Raw genomic sequence first — 19,974 nt, forward strand, 5'->3', positions numbered from 1 at the left:
ATTAATTATTTTCACACGAGGGTCAAAAATCTCTTGCAGCAGCTTCAATCTGCGTCATCTCTCTAAGCTCATTCGTCCCCTGAGTCCAGGCCAAGCTCAAGATTTTTTATTTAATTGAAAGCTAGAGAGAGAGAGAGAGAGAGAGAGAGAGAGAGAGAGATAGTCAGGGAGACGGCCATGGAGAGTAGAATCTCTGCATCCCTCGGCCTCCCGTCCCCCAACCCCAGCTGCCATAGCCGAGCTCTCATTGCATTCGATGGCATCGTCAACCACTTCAATGCCCTGGTGTCCTCCCCAGATCTCCATTCCTTAAACCCTATCACCAAAACCCCGAACATCATCGATGCCGCTAACACTGCTTACTGCTTCTCTTCGACTTCTCTGTCCATGAAAACCCGGAAATGGCCCAAACCCGCCTCCAGAGACAGCCTCCATGTCCGCTCTCTCATCAAGAATCTCTCCCTATTCGAGCGTGCCCTCATAGGCGCTTCCGCCGGCGGCATCGCCGGCGCCTTCACCTACGTCTGTCTCCACCCCCTCGACACCATCAAAACAAAGCTCCAGACTAGAGGTGCCGCAAAAATTTACAGAAACACGTTTGATGCCATAATCAAAACTTTCCAAACAAAGGGAATTCTAGGGTTCTACAGCGGCGTATCGGCCGTAATTGTTGGCTCCACCGCTTCTTCGGCGGTGTATTTCGGGACCTGCGAGTTTGGGAAGTCGCTTCTGTCGAAATTGCCTCAGTACCCACCTCTGCTCATACCCCCAACCGCCGGAGCAATGGGCAATATCATGTCGTCGGCGATTATGGTGCCCAAGGAGCTCATTACGCAGAAGATGCAAGCGGGGGCGAAGGGTAGATCGTGGGAGGTTCTGTTAAGGATTCTAGAAAAAGATGGGTTTTTGGGTCTTTATGCAGGGTACTCTGCTACATTGCTCAGGAATTTGCCTGCTGGCGTTTTGAGTTATTCGTCGTTCGAGTATTTGAAAGCTGCCGTTTTAAGTAAGACGAGGAAGGCTAATCTGGATCCACTTCAGAGCGTGTGCTGCGGGGCATTGGCTGGTGCGATATCAGCGTCAATCACGACGCCTTTGGATGTTGTGAAGACGAGGTTGATGACCCAGGTTCATGGGGAGGCAATGAACAAGGTTGCTGCGGCTATGTACACTGGGGTTTCGGCTACCGTGAAACAAATTTTGAAGGAAGAGGGATGGATTGGATTGACCCGTGGAATGGGTCCTCGAGTTCTTCATAGTGCTTGTTTTTCGGCATTGGGTTACTTTGCCTTTGAGACGGCTAGGCTCACAATCTTGCATCATTATCTGAAACGGAAAGAGTTGGACTTGGATGAAATTGCTGTTGCTCCCTCCTGATCCAGTGGCATCAAAATCATATGTTCTCGGAAGAGACAGTGTGTTGTATGTTGGTGAAATCTTCGATCCCTTCCATATCCTGTTTTGTATTTTTGGTTTTTCTGCTTAAGCAGATCTTTAGTTGTTTATGCTTGCCTTGGCTATCAGAGAACTCTTGCTTTGTATACATTTTACATAAGGCACTTCAACTATGGTGATTTCCATGTTTCTGGGTATCATCTTTTTTAAAATGTGGTTTCATTGTTAATATATAGTGTAAAAAGTCCTTTAATTTTGAGAAGATCTCCAACCTACAGAAGTTTCTTAAGTATTTGCCAAAATACAGTACTTGCATGAAATCAAATTTAGCTGATTTTGTTAAAGTTGTTGCAATGAACTCAAATTTAGTAGATTTGATTTCAGTGCTGAGTTTGTTTTTGCAATTACAATGAAATCGAGATCAGTAAATGATTACTTGGCAGCCTTCCTCTTTGTTCCTTCAAATGCAGGAAGAAAAGCTACATAGAGCAACAGTAGCAAAGGGTGATTTCCTCTGATAGTCAAATGTTGGGGCTCAATAATTGACTGTCATTTGAAGATTACAAATTGAATGTTGGCAACGAATCTTAGCAAGAAATTGGCTACGAACACTTGAGGTAAGTACCCTAAAGTCCCAGTTCTAGCCCAAACTCTGAGCATCTTATCCAAAATTTGAATCAAACTTGTGTTTTGCAGTTTCTATGCATAATTGAGGATAAAACAACAATATAGTATAAATCTAAACTCAGTTTTGTTTATGGAATTGAGAAATTTGTACATTATCGTGCTTTTGAGTTTGAAACCCATTTTACTGTGTAAATAAGTTTTCAAGTTTTAATTTTTTTTATTTAGCATCTCAAGTAGCCTGTTTTCATGATGGGAATGCTTGTTTGTTGTTCTCCTTGCCTTTTTATTTTTTTAACAAAATTTTCTTCATATTTACATGGAATGCAATATATTATACGCTTGTCGGCACCCTTCATGCAATCAGGTCTTGGGTTGAGTTTAACACTTCTCCTTTGATATTTCTACATGGATTGAAAGTAACCAGACGTCTTTGGTGTTGCTAGGATGAGGGGAAGATTAACGAGAGTGTGGGTGAAGAAAATGGAAGAAGATATAGTGAAATTCTATAAACAGAAGTATGACCATAAATTGAGCTGAATAAGAAGAAGGATTAATGTAACTGATTCTAGGCCGGTTTGATGTTGTCATCGTTGTGGTTGTGGTTGTCTTTTCGGTGTTTGTTGGGTCAGATGTGTTAATGGCAAATGGCAGTGGACTGATTAGTGACAAAATGAAATTTTGATGCTCTGCGTCTGTTTATTTGTTTATGGGGAGCTGAAAATCACATGGCCAAAAAATAATTGTACTTGTTTTTAACTGTATAATTCTTAATTTTTTTTTAGTGTTGAGGTGTATCCATCTTTAATTTAAATTTTCTAGAGAAGTTGTGTGTGTGGTTTCTTTTGGGGTGTGGTTTTGTTCCCATCTGCCATTAAATGCTTCTTTTTAGTCAGCAAAAATATAGAAATCACCCATAATGCAGGGTGTCAAAGAAACCGAGAATAGTATGGGTGTCTATCATGTGCAATCCACCATACCAACTAATTCAGCAGTGGAGCTGATCCTTTGTAGGTTATTCTATTTTTTTCCGCTCACAATCCAAAAAATGGTGAAGAGAAAAAGAATGAAGCTGCCCATCTTTGTTTACTTGATTGAATGCCTTTCCATGCCCATCTTTCTTTCTCCACTATCATAGCCGTGAGTAGTGACTCACTGCGGCCTCTGGTCAATGCAGTGGCCAGAACCCAGAGATGTCTGGTCCAGGAACAGTGTAGAAGGATATGGTCAAACATCTTGGCATCTTCTTTGCACGAACGACAACTGTTGACAAGGGGAAGTCTCCTATTCTAGAGGTTGTTTATGGTAAGGATCTTTCCAAGGGTTGCCTCCCTAGCAAAAAAAGCAACCTTTGTGGGGCAAGGAGTCTTCCAAATAATCTCCCTTGGAAATCTTCTACGTGTCACTGCTCGAGATGAGTTTCCTGCAGTGAGAGATGACAGCAAAGCTGCTGCTATAGCCCAGGTTCCACTTTGATTCATTAGAGATGTTTTAGAATTGAACTTTGTACAGACTGCCAGAGAAATCGACAAAGCTCTCAATCTCCCAATTGTGGGCAACTGAGCATTCCACACAATTGGGGTGGCCTTGGTTCGAGTAGCCTGCTAAAGTGCATAGTTGTGGTAGGTCATTTTAAAAATAGTAGGAAACTCCTACACCATAGGATTCTCTCACTTCTTTAGGGTTCCATTTGGATTAAGGTTTTGTTTGAGGAAGGGAAGGAAATTAAGAAGAGAATTCATTTTGCAATTTTGTTCTCTCTCTCTCTCTCTCTCTCTCTCTCTATATATATATATATATATATGTATCTTGTACTAGGAAATGAATATTTATTTTAATATTATTTTAAAATTAAGAAAAATTTAATACTAATGATGTGCAAAATTAAATTTGTGTTCATTAATTTGTTGCAGGTGTTATTTTTTTATCACTTTCCTTGGTAACTAAACACGAAAAAAGTGATTTACGTTGTATTTTTGTTTCCTTTCCTTAATGTTTTCCAAGTTCCAAACGGGGCCTAGAAGTCCAACAGTCTTGATCAAGACCATATTTTCAAACAATGGTCTTTCTCCAACAATGTCTTCATGAACCTCCAAACTCATTTCCCGAGGAGGGCTTTGTTGAAGGTAGACAGGGGCTTGAGAACTGAGCCTCCATTTTGTATAGGTTGATTGATAACCCCCCCTTTGACAAGATGGCTTTTGAACTCTTCTCTCATATTTCCCCAAAAAAATATTTTCTCAATGTCCTCCAATGTTTTAGCCATTGAGCAAGAATGTGGAAGTGGGACATGCATTAGACATTTAGACCAGTAGATTTAAGAGTGTACTCTTTATGTGCCCAAGTCTACCTTCTTTTGATAGGTAATTCATTCTTTTCAATCTAGCAAGCTTTTTCTCAATTCCTTTGATGATTGGATCCCAAACTCCTTCATCACTAAATTTATCTCTGAGAACAAGACCAAAGTTGGTTAGAGGAATAGATCTCTGCATGTAGCCTAAGATGCCGACAAGGAAACCCTCTCATTGCTGTCTCCGGTTGGGCATAATTTCACTTTTTCCCAATTTGACTTTTAGCCCTGAAAATGCTTCAAAGGAGAGGATAATACATCTTAAATTGAGGATTCACTGATGATCCATCTCACAGAAGATAATGGCGTCATCAGCAAAGACAAGAGGCTCAACACATACGTCACTTTGATGAACAGTGAGGGAAAGAGAGGATCTCCTTGCTGTAGGTTCTCAACTCTCTAGAGGAATTGAAAAAATCCGAGGGGCAGCCATTTTTGAGTGCTGTAAATGTGGAGTGATGATACATTGATGAATCCAGTTATGCCAAAGATAGCCAAAGGCCATTCTTTTTGAGAATGAAGAGGAGAAAATCCCAACTGACATGGTCAAAAGTTCTTTCTGCATTAAGTTTGCGAACCACCCCATATTTTCTTGCCTCGGAGAAGTTATCCACAACTTCAGAGGCTACAAAGGCAGTATGCGTAATTTGTTGGCCTGGTTTGAAAGCATGTTGATGCTTGCCAATGACTTCTAGGATTGCTTTCTTGAATCTCAAGTGAAGCACCTTGAATAGGATTTTATAAGTACTTCTAGCCAGGCTGATAGGCTGGAAATCCTTGATATTGAAGGCACCTTCTTTCTTAGGTATCAGGGCCATGAATGTTAAGTATGCTAAAAAAATCTCTGCATGTTCTTTGAAAATCATAAAAAATCCTGATAATGTCCTGCTCATGGCTACCATAAAATGCTAACACTCTAGCAAATCACATATTGGTAGGACTATTCCAAAATGTTGTATATTTTTGCTTCCGAGTTCTAAATTTAACAGGACAAAGTTTTAATTCAATATTTTTCACATAGCTTTTTATTGGTTAAAAGCGGGGAATCATCGCATTTTAATTCTATTTCTTTCATTATCGATCTATTTCACTACAAAAAATCTCGTCTAGATATAGAAACACCTCAACATCCTCTCCGAAACATATAAGTGCCATTACCTTTTTTTTCACCAATATATATTAATATATTTGTATATGTTTGTGTATATATATATTTAAAGTATACCCCTAACATTCCTCATTTTAGAGTATGTTCTGTACAACGATCTTGTTCCCATTTCATGAACCAAATGTTCCATTCTAGATTACATTGGTCCTTCTGTGGGCATTTGTTGTTTGGTGTAGACATCTGGTGTTCAAATCCTTCTCTTTGTGCGTCTTGCGCCGTAAGGCTCTAGTTTTTTGTTTCCAAGTTGTTTCTTCTTTGTTAATGACATCAACCAGCTGTTTTTCCTCAAGAACCTAGCTTTGTCTTCAGCATTGAGGCCTTGAGCTAATTCTTTATCATGTTGCTCCTTGATGCCCTCATGCCCCAAAGGATCACATCCTTTTTCAAATGCATATTCCCATGCGTGTTCCTATTCCCCCATTTCAACTTTTCTTTCTATCCCTTCAGTTTTGAAGCAGCCACGTGGTTTGCTTGCACTTCAAAATGAAGTGAAGACCACCATAGCATGGCTTTGTTGGCACTTGGCAAAACCCTCGTGCTTAAGCCACATATTTTAAAACAGAAGAGAGTTAAACCACATTTAACCCCAGAATGATAGGGAGATGATATGAGGAAGGCCTTGGGAGAAGCTTTTGGGAAACCTTGGGGCAATGCTCTTTCCATCCTGTTAAATTAGAACCTTGTCAATCCTCGAGGAGGGGATCGCACGAGAATTAGACCAAGTGAAAAAGTCACCAGGAAGAAGTAGGTCAAAGAGGGCATTGACATTGATAAATTCAAGGAATTCCTTCTATTGGTGTTTCGTCCGACTTGAACACGCGTAGTGGAAGCGCACACAATCAATCACGAATCACTCAACAATCACTAATGTTAACACTCGATGATGAAATATACTAAAGAAGCAATCAAACAATAATAAGAACAAGCAAAATAAAACTAGAACGCACAAGATATACGTGGTTCGGCAATCGCCTACGTCCACGGGAGCAGCACTTTGGTTTTCACTATGAACAATGTCAAAGCTTACATCTTTGGGTTACAATAGTGTTTAAGTATGAATCCAATGCCTAATAGAAGAATTCTAGTAAAATTAAACTACATTTATAGTGATCCCCCAGAGGAAAATCCTTTAGATAAGCCCAATCTACAAGTCCCCGATTTGATATCACGTAATCTGCGTCGATTGAAACAATCGACTATTTAGGCCAAACAATCGACTGTTTGGTGCTGAGAAAATACTCCTGCGTATTGCTTGAAACCGTCAATGATTTGGTCTAATCAGTCGACGGTTTGCCCCAGTGCTGCATACTCTTCTCATGCAATTGTCTCGTCTCACGTAGCTTTCTCTGGTACATGTGATCCGCTTAGAATATGAGCCACATCTCCAACAATCTTAACCTTGGCGAATATTCATCACCTTGGAAATCTGAAAGCACAACTGATGCTCCTCCGGGGCCTGTAGATTGGGTCTGTCTCCCCTCTAGCACTAGGAGACGTTGATTAAGTCCAAGCAATGCATGAACTTGTTCATCGTGACCGGCTTCGTTAGCATATCAGCCGCATTGTAAGATGTATGGACCTTCTCAAGAAGAAGTTTCCTTGAAGCAATCAGTTCCTTGACCCTGTGATACCGCACATCAATGTGGTTTGTCCTCGCATGATACACCTGATTCTTTTCTAAGTAAATGATACTCTGACTATCACACTGCAGCCGAACTCCACCTTGCTAGACACTCAACTCTTTGACCAACCTCGTAAGCCACAACGCTTCCTTGGCAGTCTCAATAATTGCCATGTACTCTGACTCGGTAGTAGACAATGACACGAGCAATTGTACCATAGACCTCCAACAAATGGGTCCCCCCACAAGGGTAAATATGTACTCCGTGGTAGACTTCTTGTCATCCAAGTTTCCTGCGTAGTCAACATCCACATACCCCGCCATTGTCGGATCACTTTGTTGTGCTTTGAACTCCATGCCATACCTGGTCGTACCCCTCAAGTACCTGAGAATCCACTTCTTAGCATCCCAGTGCTGTCGACTCGGATTCGAGAAGAACTTGCTCACCACACTGACAGTATGTGCCAGGTCTGGCCTTATACACACCATGACATATATTAAACTCCTCACTGCTCTAGCATAGGGACCCTCGACATATCCTGGACCTCATCGTCCGTACTTGGGCATTGGGCAGTAGACAGCTTGAAATGACTCGCCAAAGGCGTGCTCACTGATTTAGCATTGGCCATGCTAAACCTCTCCAACACTTTCTCCACATAGCCGCCCTGAGATAACCATAGTCTCCTTGCAGTTCAGTCCCTGCGAATCTCCATGCCAAGTATTCTCTTGGCTGCACCCAAATCTTTCATATCGAACTCTTTTTCCAATAGAGTCTTTAACCGATTTATCTCGGTCATGTCTTTAGCAGCAATCAACATATCATCTACGTATAACAGGCTTAGCTGTAAAAAAATAATAGACCTATCCACAAGTTCCCTCACATAGACATAGCAATCGTACTCACATCTCCTGTAGCCGATCTGGGTCATATAGGCGTCAAACCTCTTATACCACTGCCTCGGAGACTACTTTAGCCCGTACAGTGACTTGTTTAGTTTGCAAACTAAATGCTCCTGTCCAGGTTGGCTGAACCTTCTAGCTGTGTCATGTAAATAAGCTCTTCCAGGTCACCATGAAGGAACACCGTCTTTACGTCCATCTGCTCCAGATGCAGATCATGTTGCGCCACTAGCTCCAACACTATCTTGAGGGAAGTGTGCTTGACCACAGGGGAGAAGATTTCATTATAATTTACTCCCTTCCTCTGCGAGTAACCCTTTGCTATCAAGCGAGCCTTGTACCTCTCTATTTTCCTTTCTGAAACTGCTTCCTTTTTCCTGTATATCCACTTGCATCCAATTACCCGCTTCCCAGTTGGAAGCTCCACCAAGTCCAACATTTAATTCTTATACAATGACTCTATCTCCTCCACCATAGCGCCTATCCAACTACCCTTCTCCTGGCTATGCATTGCCTCCTGATAGGTAGTAGGATCCTCGCTGCTGGTGATAAGTGCATAAGACACCAGATATCCAAACCGTATCTTAGGGGTGGCCTGACGATGCGTCTAGGTCTGTCTACAGCTATGCTCCAACACGGCTGCTGGTCATCCGAGTTAGAACTCCTTGTGTCATCTCCACCTTGAGTTTCTGACTCCACTTGCACTGCTCGCCGATCTCTTAGGTTAGGACTCCCTGCATGTCTACCCAAAGTCTCTAACTCTACTTGAATTACACGCTCATTGTTGCTACGATTTTCTAGCATCTGTTTCTCTGTTTTTTCGTGAGTACGCCGCAACATGGCTTTCTCATAAAAAATCATGCCCTTACTGATCACCACCTTGTTTGCCACTGGATCCCACAACTTGAACCCTTCCACACCTTTCTGATATTCCAAAAAGATGCACTGTTTAGACTTTGCATCAAGTTTAGATCTCTCCTTACCTAGAATGTGCGCATAGGCCGGACACCCAAATACTCTAAGTCCAGAGTAGTCTACCTTTTCACCGGTCCACACCTCCTCAGCAACTTTCCCATTTTATGATGCCCTAGGTGATCTGTTTACTAAGAAACACGCCATATTAACTGTCTTGGCTCAGAAATTCATGGCGAACCCAGCCTACAACTTGAGGTGTCGAGCCCTTTCAGCTAGGGTCCGGTTCACCCTCTTTACTACACCGTTTTGCTGCGGTGTCCGGCGTATAGTAAAATGCCTTCTTATGCCTTGTTGCTTGCAGAACTCTCTGAATTTCGAATTTGTGTACTCAGTCCCATTGTTTGTCCCGAGGAATTTAATCTTTCTCCCGGTCTAGTTCTCCACTTCAACTTCCATACTTTGAACCTCGCAAACGTTTTCGACTTGTGATGCATGAAGTAAACCCAAACCTTTCGTGAGTAGTCGTCTATAAAACTCACATATCCCCCTCGTGATGCCACTCTCACTGGTCCCCAAACATTCGAATGACTGTAGTCCAGTACTCCCTCTGTCTTGTGCGTCGCCGTCATGAACTGAACCCGGTTTTTCTTCCCAAGTACGCAGTATTTGCAGAACTACAACTTGCATAATTTTACCCCCTTCAGAAGATCTCTTTTGTGAAGTGCCTGCACCCCACACTCTCCTATATGCCCTAGACACATATGCCACAGAAGAGTACTGTCAGACTTAGACTCTACGGCTATAGTTCCACCTACAACTGTGGTACCCAATAGTGTGTAAATATTACCTGACACTCTCTTCCCTTTCATCATGGTCAGAACTCTTTTGCTCACTTTCATTACCCCACTTTCGGACTTGTAACTGAACCCGTTGCAATCCAAGGTGCCTAATGAAACCAGATTCTTCCTCAACTTTGGTATGTCCCTCACATCACACAACGTTTGCACTACACCGTCATACATCTTGATTCTGATATTCCCCATCTCAATCACTTTGTATGCAGCATCGTTCCTCATTAGAACGGAACCAGAACTGACCAGTCTGTACATAGTGAACCAGTCCTTATTTGACGTCATATGATACGAACATGTAGAGTCCAAAATCCAAGAATCCACGAACTCATCCGATCCCAATGAAACCGAGAGCCTATCACTGTCACTGCTCCCAAAATCTCCTTCTTCAACTACATTCGCTATTGTTGGCGAACCTTCTTTGTTTTCAGCACCTCCTTTCCTCCTTTCCGGACATTTGGGTTTTATATGCCCTCTTTTGCCGCACTTAAAACACTGCACATCTTTCTTCTTCTTGGACTTAGACTAAGCCTTATGACCGCTCAATCCACTCCGAGAACCGCTCCTCTCACGATCCTGATTCCCCTTGCCACAAGCCCTTCAGCATGTGAACCCTTGTCGCTGGTCTTCTTCCTTTAGTGGAACCCCAACAAAGGCACTCTTGATATCCTCCAACTCCAAAGTTTCTTTCCCTAAGTTTCGTAACCAGGTTTTCGTATGTTGGAGACGTCGGTAGGGAATTTAGTAGCATCAATGCCTTATCTTTTTCCTCAAACCTCATATCGACGCACTTCTGATTGCTAATGATTTGATTGAAAGTGTTGATGTGCTGAGAAAGATCCGAACCCTCTACCATCTTAAGTCCATAAAGCTTTTGCTTAAGATACAACTTGTTCGTAAGCGACTTGGACATGTACCGGCTTTCAAGCTTCAACCATATCGGTGCCGGTGATTCCTCATCCATGATGTTGTATATAACGTCATCAGCCAGACAATGTCGGATTGTGGAAACGACCTTTGTTTTAAGCTCATACCAACTTGCCTCATTCATGTCTTTCGGCTTCTTTCTGTACAAAGCCTTCACCATCACTTGTTGCACTAGAAGATCTTTCACTCTTTGTTGCCAAAGCCTGAAATTACCCATTCCATCGAACTTATGCACATCGAACTTTATCGAAGAGACCCCAGCCATTGCAGAACCTGAAGCTCTGATACCACTTGTTGGTGTTTCATCCGACTTGAACATTCGCAGCGGAAGCACACACAATCAATCACGAATCACTCAACAATCACTAATGCAAACACTCAATGATGAAATATACTAAAGAAGCAATCAAACAATAATAAGAACTAACAAAACACAACTAGAACGTACAAGATATATGTGGTTCGGCAATATCCTACGTCCACAGGAGCAGCACTTCGGTTTTCACTATGAACAATGTCAAAGCTTACATCTTTGGGTTACAATAGTGTTTAAGTATGAACCCAATGCCTAGAAGAGTTCTAGTAAAACTCAACTACATCTATAGTGATCCCCCAAAGGAAAATCCTCAAGATAAGTCCAATCTACAAGCCTCCGATTTGAAATCACATAATCTGCGTCAACTGAAACAGTCAATTGTTTAGGCCAACCAGTCAATTGTTTGGTGCTGAGAAAATACTCCTACGTACTGCCTAAAATCATCGACGATTTGGTCCAATGAGTCGACGGTTGTGCTGCATACTCCTCTCATGCAATTATCTCTCGCCTCACATAGCTTTCTCCGGTACATGTTATCTGCTCAGAATATGAGCCACATCCCCAACACCTTCATACTGATGCTCTCTGAATTTCCCCTTCTTTCACGAGGCTATAAAACCATGTTGAACTCTCACCCAATGACCTGAGGGGCATCCCATTTGTCTTTGATCTCGAAAAGCTCATTACAGAGTAGCTGCCTGGAGGGTCTTTCACGTGGACCATAAATTCTAGTGAAAATCCCTTTGAATTTGTCCCCCAAGTTCTTGAGAAGGCAAGATACCGAGAAGATATTTACTGTGTTCTAACATTTCCATTCTCTTCCACAGAACATGATGACTTCCTGCATTTCCAGCAGCTCCTAGATGGATCTATTTTCAGTGTTTATGCCCCCATAGGCTGTTGATCTCAAGCATATATGGTCTCAGTTTTGATTTCCTGTAAGCAAAGCATATTGTGTCACCTCTGCATTCTTTGGAGAAACATTTAACCGTTGCCCTTTCTGAACTTTCATGCAAGCTCCTAACAAGTCCAAGAAATAAATGTTAACAACATGATTTCACCAAAAATCCCTGGATGCTACCAGCTTCTTCTGAGTCAGAATCTTCTGCCAGACATTTGGGTTCTTTGTTAAGTGTCCTCTTTTGTTTCTGCCTTGTGATTTTTTGATAATTAGCTTCCCTTCTTCCCTTCATTTTTCTCTATTTCTTCAAAGAGGCTCGGACTTTTCTTTGAAGCTTTCAAAAGACACTCAGGCAGTCTTATTGACCGTCTTCACCTTGCAGAGGGACCCAGACAGATCCTGCACCTTGAAACAGATAATAATGTCAGTATCCAGCCTTTCAGCTCATTTTCTGGGGAAAGAGGTCCTTCGTGAGTGTCATCCAAGCTTTGTTCAGAAGCTGGGATTAGTGCTGGACAAACATCGCTATCCAGGGACTTGGCTAAGTCCATGGCATCCTGCAAGGTTGCTCTCTGAGCCTGCATGAGCTGCTCCTGAATCTGTCCAGGTTCTAGGCCTGAATGCAGTGGGTCCCAATCGAGATTGAAGCTTTGGGGATTACATGGTTTAGGTCCTTGTTGGTTGATATGATGCCAAAAGTATGATGTGTGGGTATAAGGGCCAAAGAAGTTCCCTGGATTGCTCATTCTTGAAAATCTCATATTGAGGCCCACATAGAGCTCAGCAAAGCTGTTGAAGAGCTCAAAAGCCCAGACTGGAATTTCAAAAAGTTTGCCATTGGGGGTGGGTCCAGCTGCCTCCCGAAATTTGATCCTTGCTTAATAATGCTTGTGAAAGAGTGTGTGAGGTTGTCTCCAAGCCTTGGACTGGGGGTTGTCATCGGTGCATGTGTGATGTTTGTGTGAACTGATGGTCTAGCTCAGTGTGTGGCCACAATGGAGGCAGGAGCAGTCTGCCTTTGAGGGATTTTGGATTGTGGATCCTTTGAGAGGTGGAGACTTCTTCATCATTACAGTAGGTATCCAGGTTACCTGCTTTCTGCTACATAACAGGTCCAAGGGCTTGTCTATTGGAGCAGGGAGCGATGTGTTGACCCAAAACTTCTGTGGCTGTAGAGAATTTTTACCATCGCGGAGTTCAAACCCTCTGGAAAGGTGATGTTCCTCTAATCCCTTGCATTGATTTTTGACAAGGCTGGACCTGATGTATCTATTTCTTTTCTCCTCTTTTTTGCCTTTTAAGCCACAAAGATGCTTTGTTACAAGCCCTGAAATCTTCTCAAGAGGTGAGAAACCTGTCCACCTCGTCCACTTTGAGGAAGATGGAAACTTTTCTGGCCCTTCGTTGTTCGGTTATTCTGGGAAGGTGGACTCGTTTGCCATTGAGCACCAGTTCTGAATGACTTCCTTTCCATGGTCACCGATCTTCATGCGTCAGTTCGCATGAGAGAGGGAGAGAGGGAGAGAGCGAGAGAAGAGATGTCACACTTAGAGATTCCCCATCTGCCAGTAAGTGCTGTTTGCAATTATTGATGGGATTGGGATTTTGTAGAATTCCTGATGCAGAGAAGACCAAAAATTTTTGGTGATCATGACTGTTTCCAATGGTGATCAATTTTTTTGGTCACTGCTGACTTAAGAGGTCAGGATGTAGCTAGTACATTTGTGCTGGTTGAGGTATTCTGAACATCAATTGGTTTTAGGATGGAACTAATACATTTGTGCTGTTTTAAGGTGTGTTGCAAATCAATTGCTTTTATTGAGGCTGTCTTCCCACTGAGCATGGGTGAGAAAACCTTTCCACGCATTGATTGAGGCTGTCTTCATGCTGTCTTCCCAAGAGGTGAGAAACATGTCCACCTTGTCCACTTTTTAGGAAGAAGGAAACTCTTCTGGCCCTTTGCTATTCAGTTATTCTGGGAAGGTGGACTTATTTGCCATTGAGCAGCAGTTCAAACAATTTCTTTTCCATGACCACTGATCTTTGTTCATCCCCTCGCATGAGAGAGGGAGAGAGCGAGAGAGAAGAAATGTCACACTTAGAGATTCCCCATCTTCTGGGAAGTGCAGTTTGCAATTACTGATGGGATTGGATTTTGTAGAGTTCTTGATGTGGAAAAGACCAAAAGTTTGTAATGATTGTGACTGTTCAAAGATGATCATTTTCTGGTCATTAAGGTCAGGATGGAGCTAGTACATTTCTGCTAGTTGAAGTATGTTGCATGCCTGCACATCAGTTGGTTTTGTGATGGTGCTAGTACATTTGTTCTGGTTAAGGTGTGCTGCAAACCAACTGCTTTTATTGAGGCTGTCTTTGCACTGCTATGGGTTGGTTAATGTGTAATCCCTTTTTTTTTTTTTTAAATTCCGGTTGTTGATTACTTGGTTAGCTTTTGCACGTGTGCAGAGTAATTGCATGTGGACTAGCATTAGCCTCTTTTTCTTTATATGTAGAGTACTGTAAGTCGGGAATTTTCTGTATAATTTACAAGATTTAGGTAAAAAAAAACACCATTATCTATATTCTATTGCACATGACAACTTCTTAGGATCTGCAGAGCCTTGAGTTGTATGGGAGTATTTTGGTGTTTTATTTTATTTCATCTTTTTTCCCATGTGAGAGCTGTAAGTTTGTAGCGATGGTTAAAAATCAGATGGGAAACCATGCTCAAAATGCTGCGGATCTAAACAGTTAGACACGCGGTTGTACCATGTAAATGTTGCTGTATTCTCGTTGTGAAGGCATAAATGCATTTTTTCCGTGTTTTTTGGTTAGATCTTTGTGAAGAAATGGGATCTATTCTTGGGAATAAAAGAATTCCTATGAAACATGGTCATCCTATTCTCACCTCCTCCCAATTAGTTTCACAAAATTCTACCCTTCTGAACCAAATTGTCCTTGCTATTTTGGTTTTTGAGCAATAATGCCCTTATAATATGATATAGTGATAAAATTAAAAAAAAGGGTAGTCCGGTGCATAAAGCTCCCGCATATGCGGGGTCCGGGAAAGGGGGGGGGGGACCACAATGGGTTTATAGTACGCATCCTTGCCTTACATTTTTGCAAGAGGTTGTTTCCACACATTGAATCTGTGACCTTCATGTCACATGACAACAACCTTACCATTGCATTTAAGCTCATCTTCATTATATTTCAAATAATAAATTACTAATAAACACAAAGCAAAAATTTTAAATTAGCATAAATATTAATGTTTTAATTAGAAATATATAAAATGTTAATTAAAGATATTACTTATAAGGTTTAATAAATTTGAAAATTTTTTAATTGGGAACCAATTAAAATTTTAATTTGAAAAGGTTAAAATGGCAATTAAAAATATGACTCAATACCTCTTAGGAAATATTAATTAATATAATATTTGTTAATTTTTTAATTAGAAGTATTGAAATGTTAATTTCAAAACTTAATTAGAAAATTTTAATTGACTTTTTAATTCAACAATATTTAAAATGTCTATTATTAATATTTATATTAAAGAACATTTTAATTGAAATTTATAATTTATTCAATAAAAATAGTATTATTATTGTTTTTATAAAAGTTTAATATAATAGTTAATACTTAGACGCAATAATGCCCTCAATTACTTCAGTTAATCACTTATTAAGTGTTAAATGCTTTAAATATGTAATTGTTGAAAATTTTAGGATATAGATTTAGTTAAATACATATTCTTAGTAGGTCTTTTGTGTTGAGATATAAAATTATTCTTCATAAAGATATATACTATGATTAATATGTTGAACCAAACATTATCATCTGAATTCTATGTGCATTTCTAGGAACCTTGAATGCAAACCAAAAAAAAGAAAAAAATATTCTCATGAAGTAGGCATCCTATTTTCTCATTCCTGAAAATGACATTCCATGCGAATATTTTTTGATGTCATGAACTAAATGCCACTTGTAGGGTATTGATGTTGCTAAATGAATATATTTTTTTGGTGGAAAATGTGCAATCCTACTATTTTTGTCCTAGGGCTTAAACCTAGGTCGCGTTGCTCAAATAATGAGAAAAAAATTAGGTACTTTGGAAGGACTAGCGTGACCCTCCTATCTAATGAAATCACTTTAAATAGTAGGACCCATTAGAATACATATAGATCCTTGAGATTCACTGTTAGGAGTGATTTCATTGGATGATAGGATCTGATGAAGGGACCATGCTATTCCTCCCGAAAGACCTAATTTTTTTTCTCAAATAATTGGTTTGATATTGGATGTAGCTTTTACCTAGACAAGATGCTTAATGTTTACAATGCCCTTGTCATTAGGGATGGAGATAACATTGATCAACCTCTTATTGTGATTTTTGAGGTGGACAATATGCAAATAAGCTGCTTATTTTGCAAGCCTAATTTTTTCCAGGAGGAGACCAAGCAAATGGAATGACTATGCATGCTACTATGATGGATCTCAATGTAAGCAAAGGCAAAGCAAAAGGGATTTGGGTAGTATTAAAGGGATTAGATAGATAAACATTTTGAGTTCATACTTTAAAAGCCCCCATCCATTTTTTTTTTTGCAATAAATGGCTTGTGTCAAATCTGTCGATATCCTCATTGGCTCATCTAAAAAGCAAATCATATCTTCTTGCAATTTAATGTTCATCCATAGTCGGCAATAAAAAACAAAAAAAGAAAAAAAAAAAAAAATCTTTGTAGCAGTTTGATGGGTCAAACTGGTATCTGGTTTGTTCTTGATCTTAATTCTTGATAATGTTATGGTTGGTAGCTGACCAAAGTGTTTAGATAATACTTGTTATTGTTGTGGTAAGGCTCTGCCTCAAAAAGCTTCATTTTTGTCTTCTAACAGAGGGAAGATGTCCCTAATGGAATTCTTGCCTGATTTTTCAGTAGAATTTGAATAAACATGTGAACTGTTTTTGTGTTCTAGGCCAGACCTTATCCATATGTTGTAATGAATGACTGCCCCTGTTTTTGGGCTAATGCTGGTGCTAATTTAGTTGAAGGGGGCTGCATTTATTTCTTGTGACAGGAAAAAAAATGTCCTTGTCATAGGCAGAACTTGTCCGATTTTCAGTCGAAGTTAAGGAAATAAATTATTCGTAAACAAATCACAATATAAGAATTTGATAATTTATGAAAAATGTATTGTAATCATAAAGGAAATGGCAATGTAAGAACTTTTCTTAATTCATAACTCGAGATCTTGTATGAGTAATTTGTTTTCCCTTAAATCTTTGATTGATATATAATTTTTATTATATAGCGTAGGGCAAAAGACATTAACTTCTTTTGAAATTTGACAAAAAGATAAAAACCTCTATTGAGATTACAAAAATTTCACAGACTTCTCTCGACATTTAAATCTTATGATACTTGCACTCTTCAAATAGTGTCTTTTTGCTAAATATAAGAGGAGGTTTATGGTTTTTTTTTTTTTTTTTTTTTTTTTTTGGGGCAAACCTTAGGGAGGTCTGTCAAATTAGTGAAACCCTAATAGATGTTTAAGAAAATTTTAAAATCTCAGAAGAAGTTTTTATCTTTTTGTCAAATTTTAGGAGAGGTTAATGTTTTTACTCTATAACTTATTCTGTTTTATTTCTAGAAATAAACATTTCCAATCAAGCATACCTTATCTTTTGTAATAAATAACTTGTGTCCAAATCCTTATCAAAATTTTTATAAAAATCATATCATCCTTGTTTGTTTGTCTCAGATATTAATACTGCTATGGATTCGTGTTGATATCATTATGTGGGAGATGCAGCCTCCATTTGGACCGAAAATGACCTAGTTGGAGGCATAATTTTGCCTTATTTTTGGAGAATTTTTACGAAATTGAAGTTATGAATAAGCTATTTAAGTTAATATTTTCAAGAAATTAGTACATTAGGAGAAATATTTAGGACTTTCTCGTAAGTAGGGTTTACAATCCATTAGTCGAAATTTATTATATGAATGTTTTGGACCTATTAAAGTAATGTGAGATCCATATCATTGAAATATGTACAAAATTATATTTGTTATGTGAGACTTGGTTATCCTTGCTTCGGCCTTAGGTCTTACAACTATGGTACCATAGACATATCTAGTTAGCCTTCTTCTTTCTTCGTCCTCTTTATACTTAGTTGCTTTAGCCTTCGTTTTTCGGGTTTAGGATTGTCTCTTTTTCAGGGGCAGGAGCGGTAGAAGAGGCTTTTGCTCCTACGGAAGACCTTGCTTCAGAACTATTAATCTAGCATCTAATAATTAGTGGGTTTTAAATTTTACGGGAATGATTGCCTCAGATTGTCTCCTACGAGCCTCTCATATGTTATTTCATTTTGTGATAAAAGACCAACACAAAAATAGTAAAAGCAATATTAATTATTATTATTATTAGGGCAAAAGAGAATAACTCCATCCAGGGTTTGATAAAAAGATGATTCTCTCGAGTTTTAGAAATTATGTAGACTTTTCATTTGGTTTGAGAAAAATGCATCAATCTCTTTTAAAGTTCTAAAAATTTTATAGACGTCTTTTAATATTTGATTTTTAGGACACTTAAATCCCTATTATCGGCATCTCTTTCTTATCAAATTTAGGAGAAGTTAATATGATTTTTAAAATATTAAGGGTTGTTTGTTTCTTTCTCAAATTTCTAGGAAAGTTCTTAAAAATTTAAAATTTTTTAAAACTTCACCTAAATCATTCTCTTTATTGTTTTATAATTTATAATTTATTATTTTTAGCTTTATGCTCCCTTCGGTGTTGAAGAGGTTATATTAAGGTTACATTTGATTCATAAAATAAGAATATGTAAGTTATAATTTTTAGTATATAAACAATTATATTGTAACCATAAACCAAATAACTTGATGAATTTTTTATTTTATAATTCCATGACAAGAAATAAACAAGAAATAACTATTCATAAGTTTTACCACAGGAATGTCTATTCCTTTCACATTACATGTCAGATAAAATAATAAGAAATATACAAGGAATAGTTGTTCCCTTATTTCCAAATTTCTCATTGCATTCCATTTTATTTCAATGAATAACTATTCCATGAACCAATGGCAACCCAAGTCTTATGTGTTCTGATAAATGATAATGTTATTTTTTGAGATTTAACGAAAAGACAAGAATCTTTCCTGAGCTTCTAACTTCCATTTTAAATTTGATGAAAAGATGCAGAGTTTCCTTTATTTATTTATTTATTTATTTTTTTAATTTCACATATTCTCTAAGAATTTGGCAAAAAAAATGTAGTATTTTCTTCATACTTGGCAAAAAGACATCTCAAAAAGGGAGTATAAATTGTTATGGGATATTTGAAACTTTATAAGAGATCTGTGTCTTTTTGGTGAACTGTTAAACTGTAAAACTTTTTAGATTCTTTTATTAGACATCAAGAAGGTCAATGTCTTGTATTTTTTTTTTAACTTATTTTTTTTTTTCATTTTTATAGAATCATTTATATGATTTTCTTTTGAAAAGAAAGACACTTTTCCGTCCTAATATTCGTTAAAAAGATGCCCACTTCATTTGAACTTTTAAAAATCTTATGAGTATTTTTAAGAACACTTGTAAACTTTTATTAAACTTAAGAAATCTTATTAATTTTTAAAAATTTAGTAAAAAGATAAATCAAAGAGATAATTTACAAGTGTTCTAAAAATAAAATGTGCTAGCCAAGGCTTTTGAAAAGGAAAGGAGATCTTTATTTTTCTATCAAGCCGAAGGAAGAAGTTGGGAATTTTCTTGGCCATTTTCTTTTCTTTTCTTTTCCTTTTTCCTGAGGCATCTGACCTAGGTGGGGCGGAAGAAAATGAAAAGAGTTGGCAGTCTTGAGGGCGAAAGCAATGGGGGAATAACACGTACAAAATGATGAAGACAAAACATCCAAAACCTCTACGGACATCCCAAGTCAAAATATACAATATATACAAAAGAAGCACAGCAAGCACGCTG

General features: G+C 38.8%; 1 protein-coding gene across 5 annotated transcripts; it reads left to right on the top strand.

Moving 5' to 3' along the window:
• Positions 1-56: 56 nt before the first annotated feature.
• On the top strand, positions 57-16,598 carry LOC131161544 (protein MITOFERRINLIKE 1, chloroplastic). 5 transcript variants are annotated; one of them, XR_009138528.1, is made up of 3 exons: positions 63-1,422; positions 1,839-2,012; positions 16,421-16,598. XR_009138528.1 is itself a non-coding variant. In XM_058117373.1 (2 exons), exon 1 carries the CDS (start codon positions 178-180, stop codon positions 1,375-1,377), a length of 1,200 nt encoding a protein of 399 aa, XP_057973356.1. In that variant the 5' UTR covers positions 57-177; the 3' UTR covers positions 1,378-1,422; positions 1,866-2,197. The 5 variants fall into 5 exon arrangements, 1 of the variants encoding a protein (XP_057973356.1); XR_009138529.1 differs by having other exon boundaries at positions 1,866-2,012; XR_009138527.1 differs by lacking the exon at positions 16,421-16,598 and adding an exon at positions 2,466-2,845.
• The last annotated feature ends 3,376 nt before the right edge of the window (positions 16,599-19,974 follow it).

The sequence above is a fragment of the Malania oleifera genome, chromosome 8 (assembly GCF_029873635.1).
Source record: "Malania oleifera isolate guangnan ecotype guangnan chromosome 8, ASM2987363v1, whole genome shotgun sequence".
In the NCBI taxonomy this organism is placed as follows: domain Eukaryota; kingdom Viridiplantae; phylum Streptophyta; class Magnoliopsida; order Santalales; family Ximeniaceae; genus Malania; species Malania oleifera.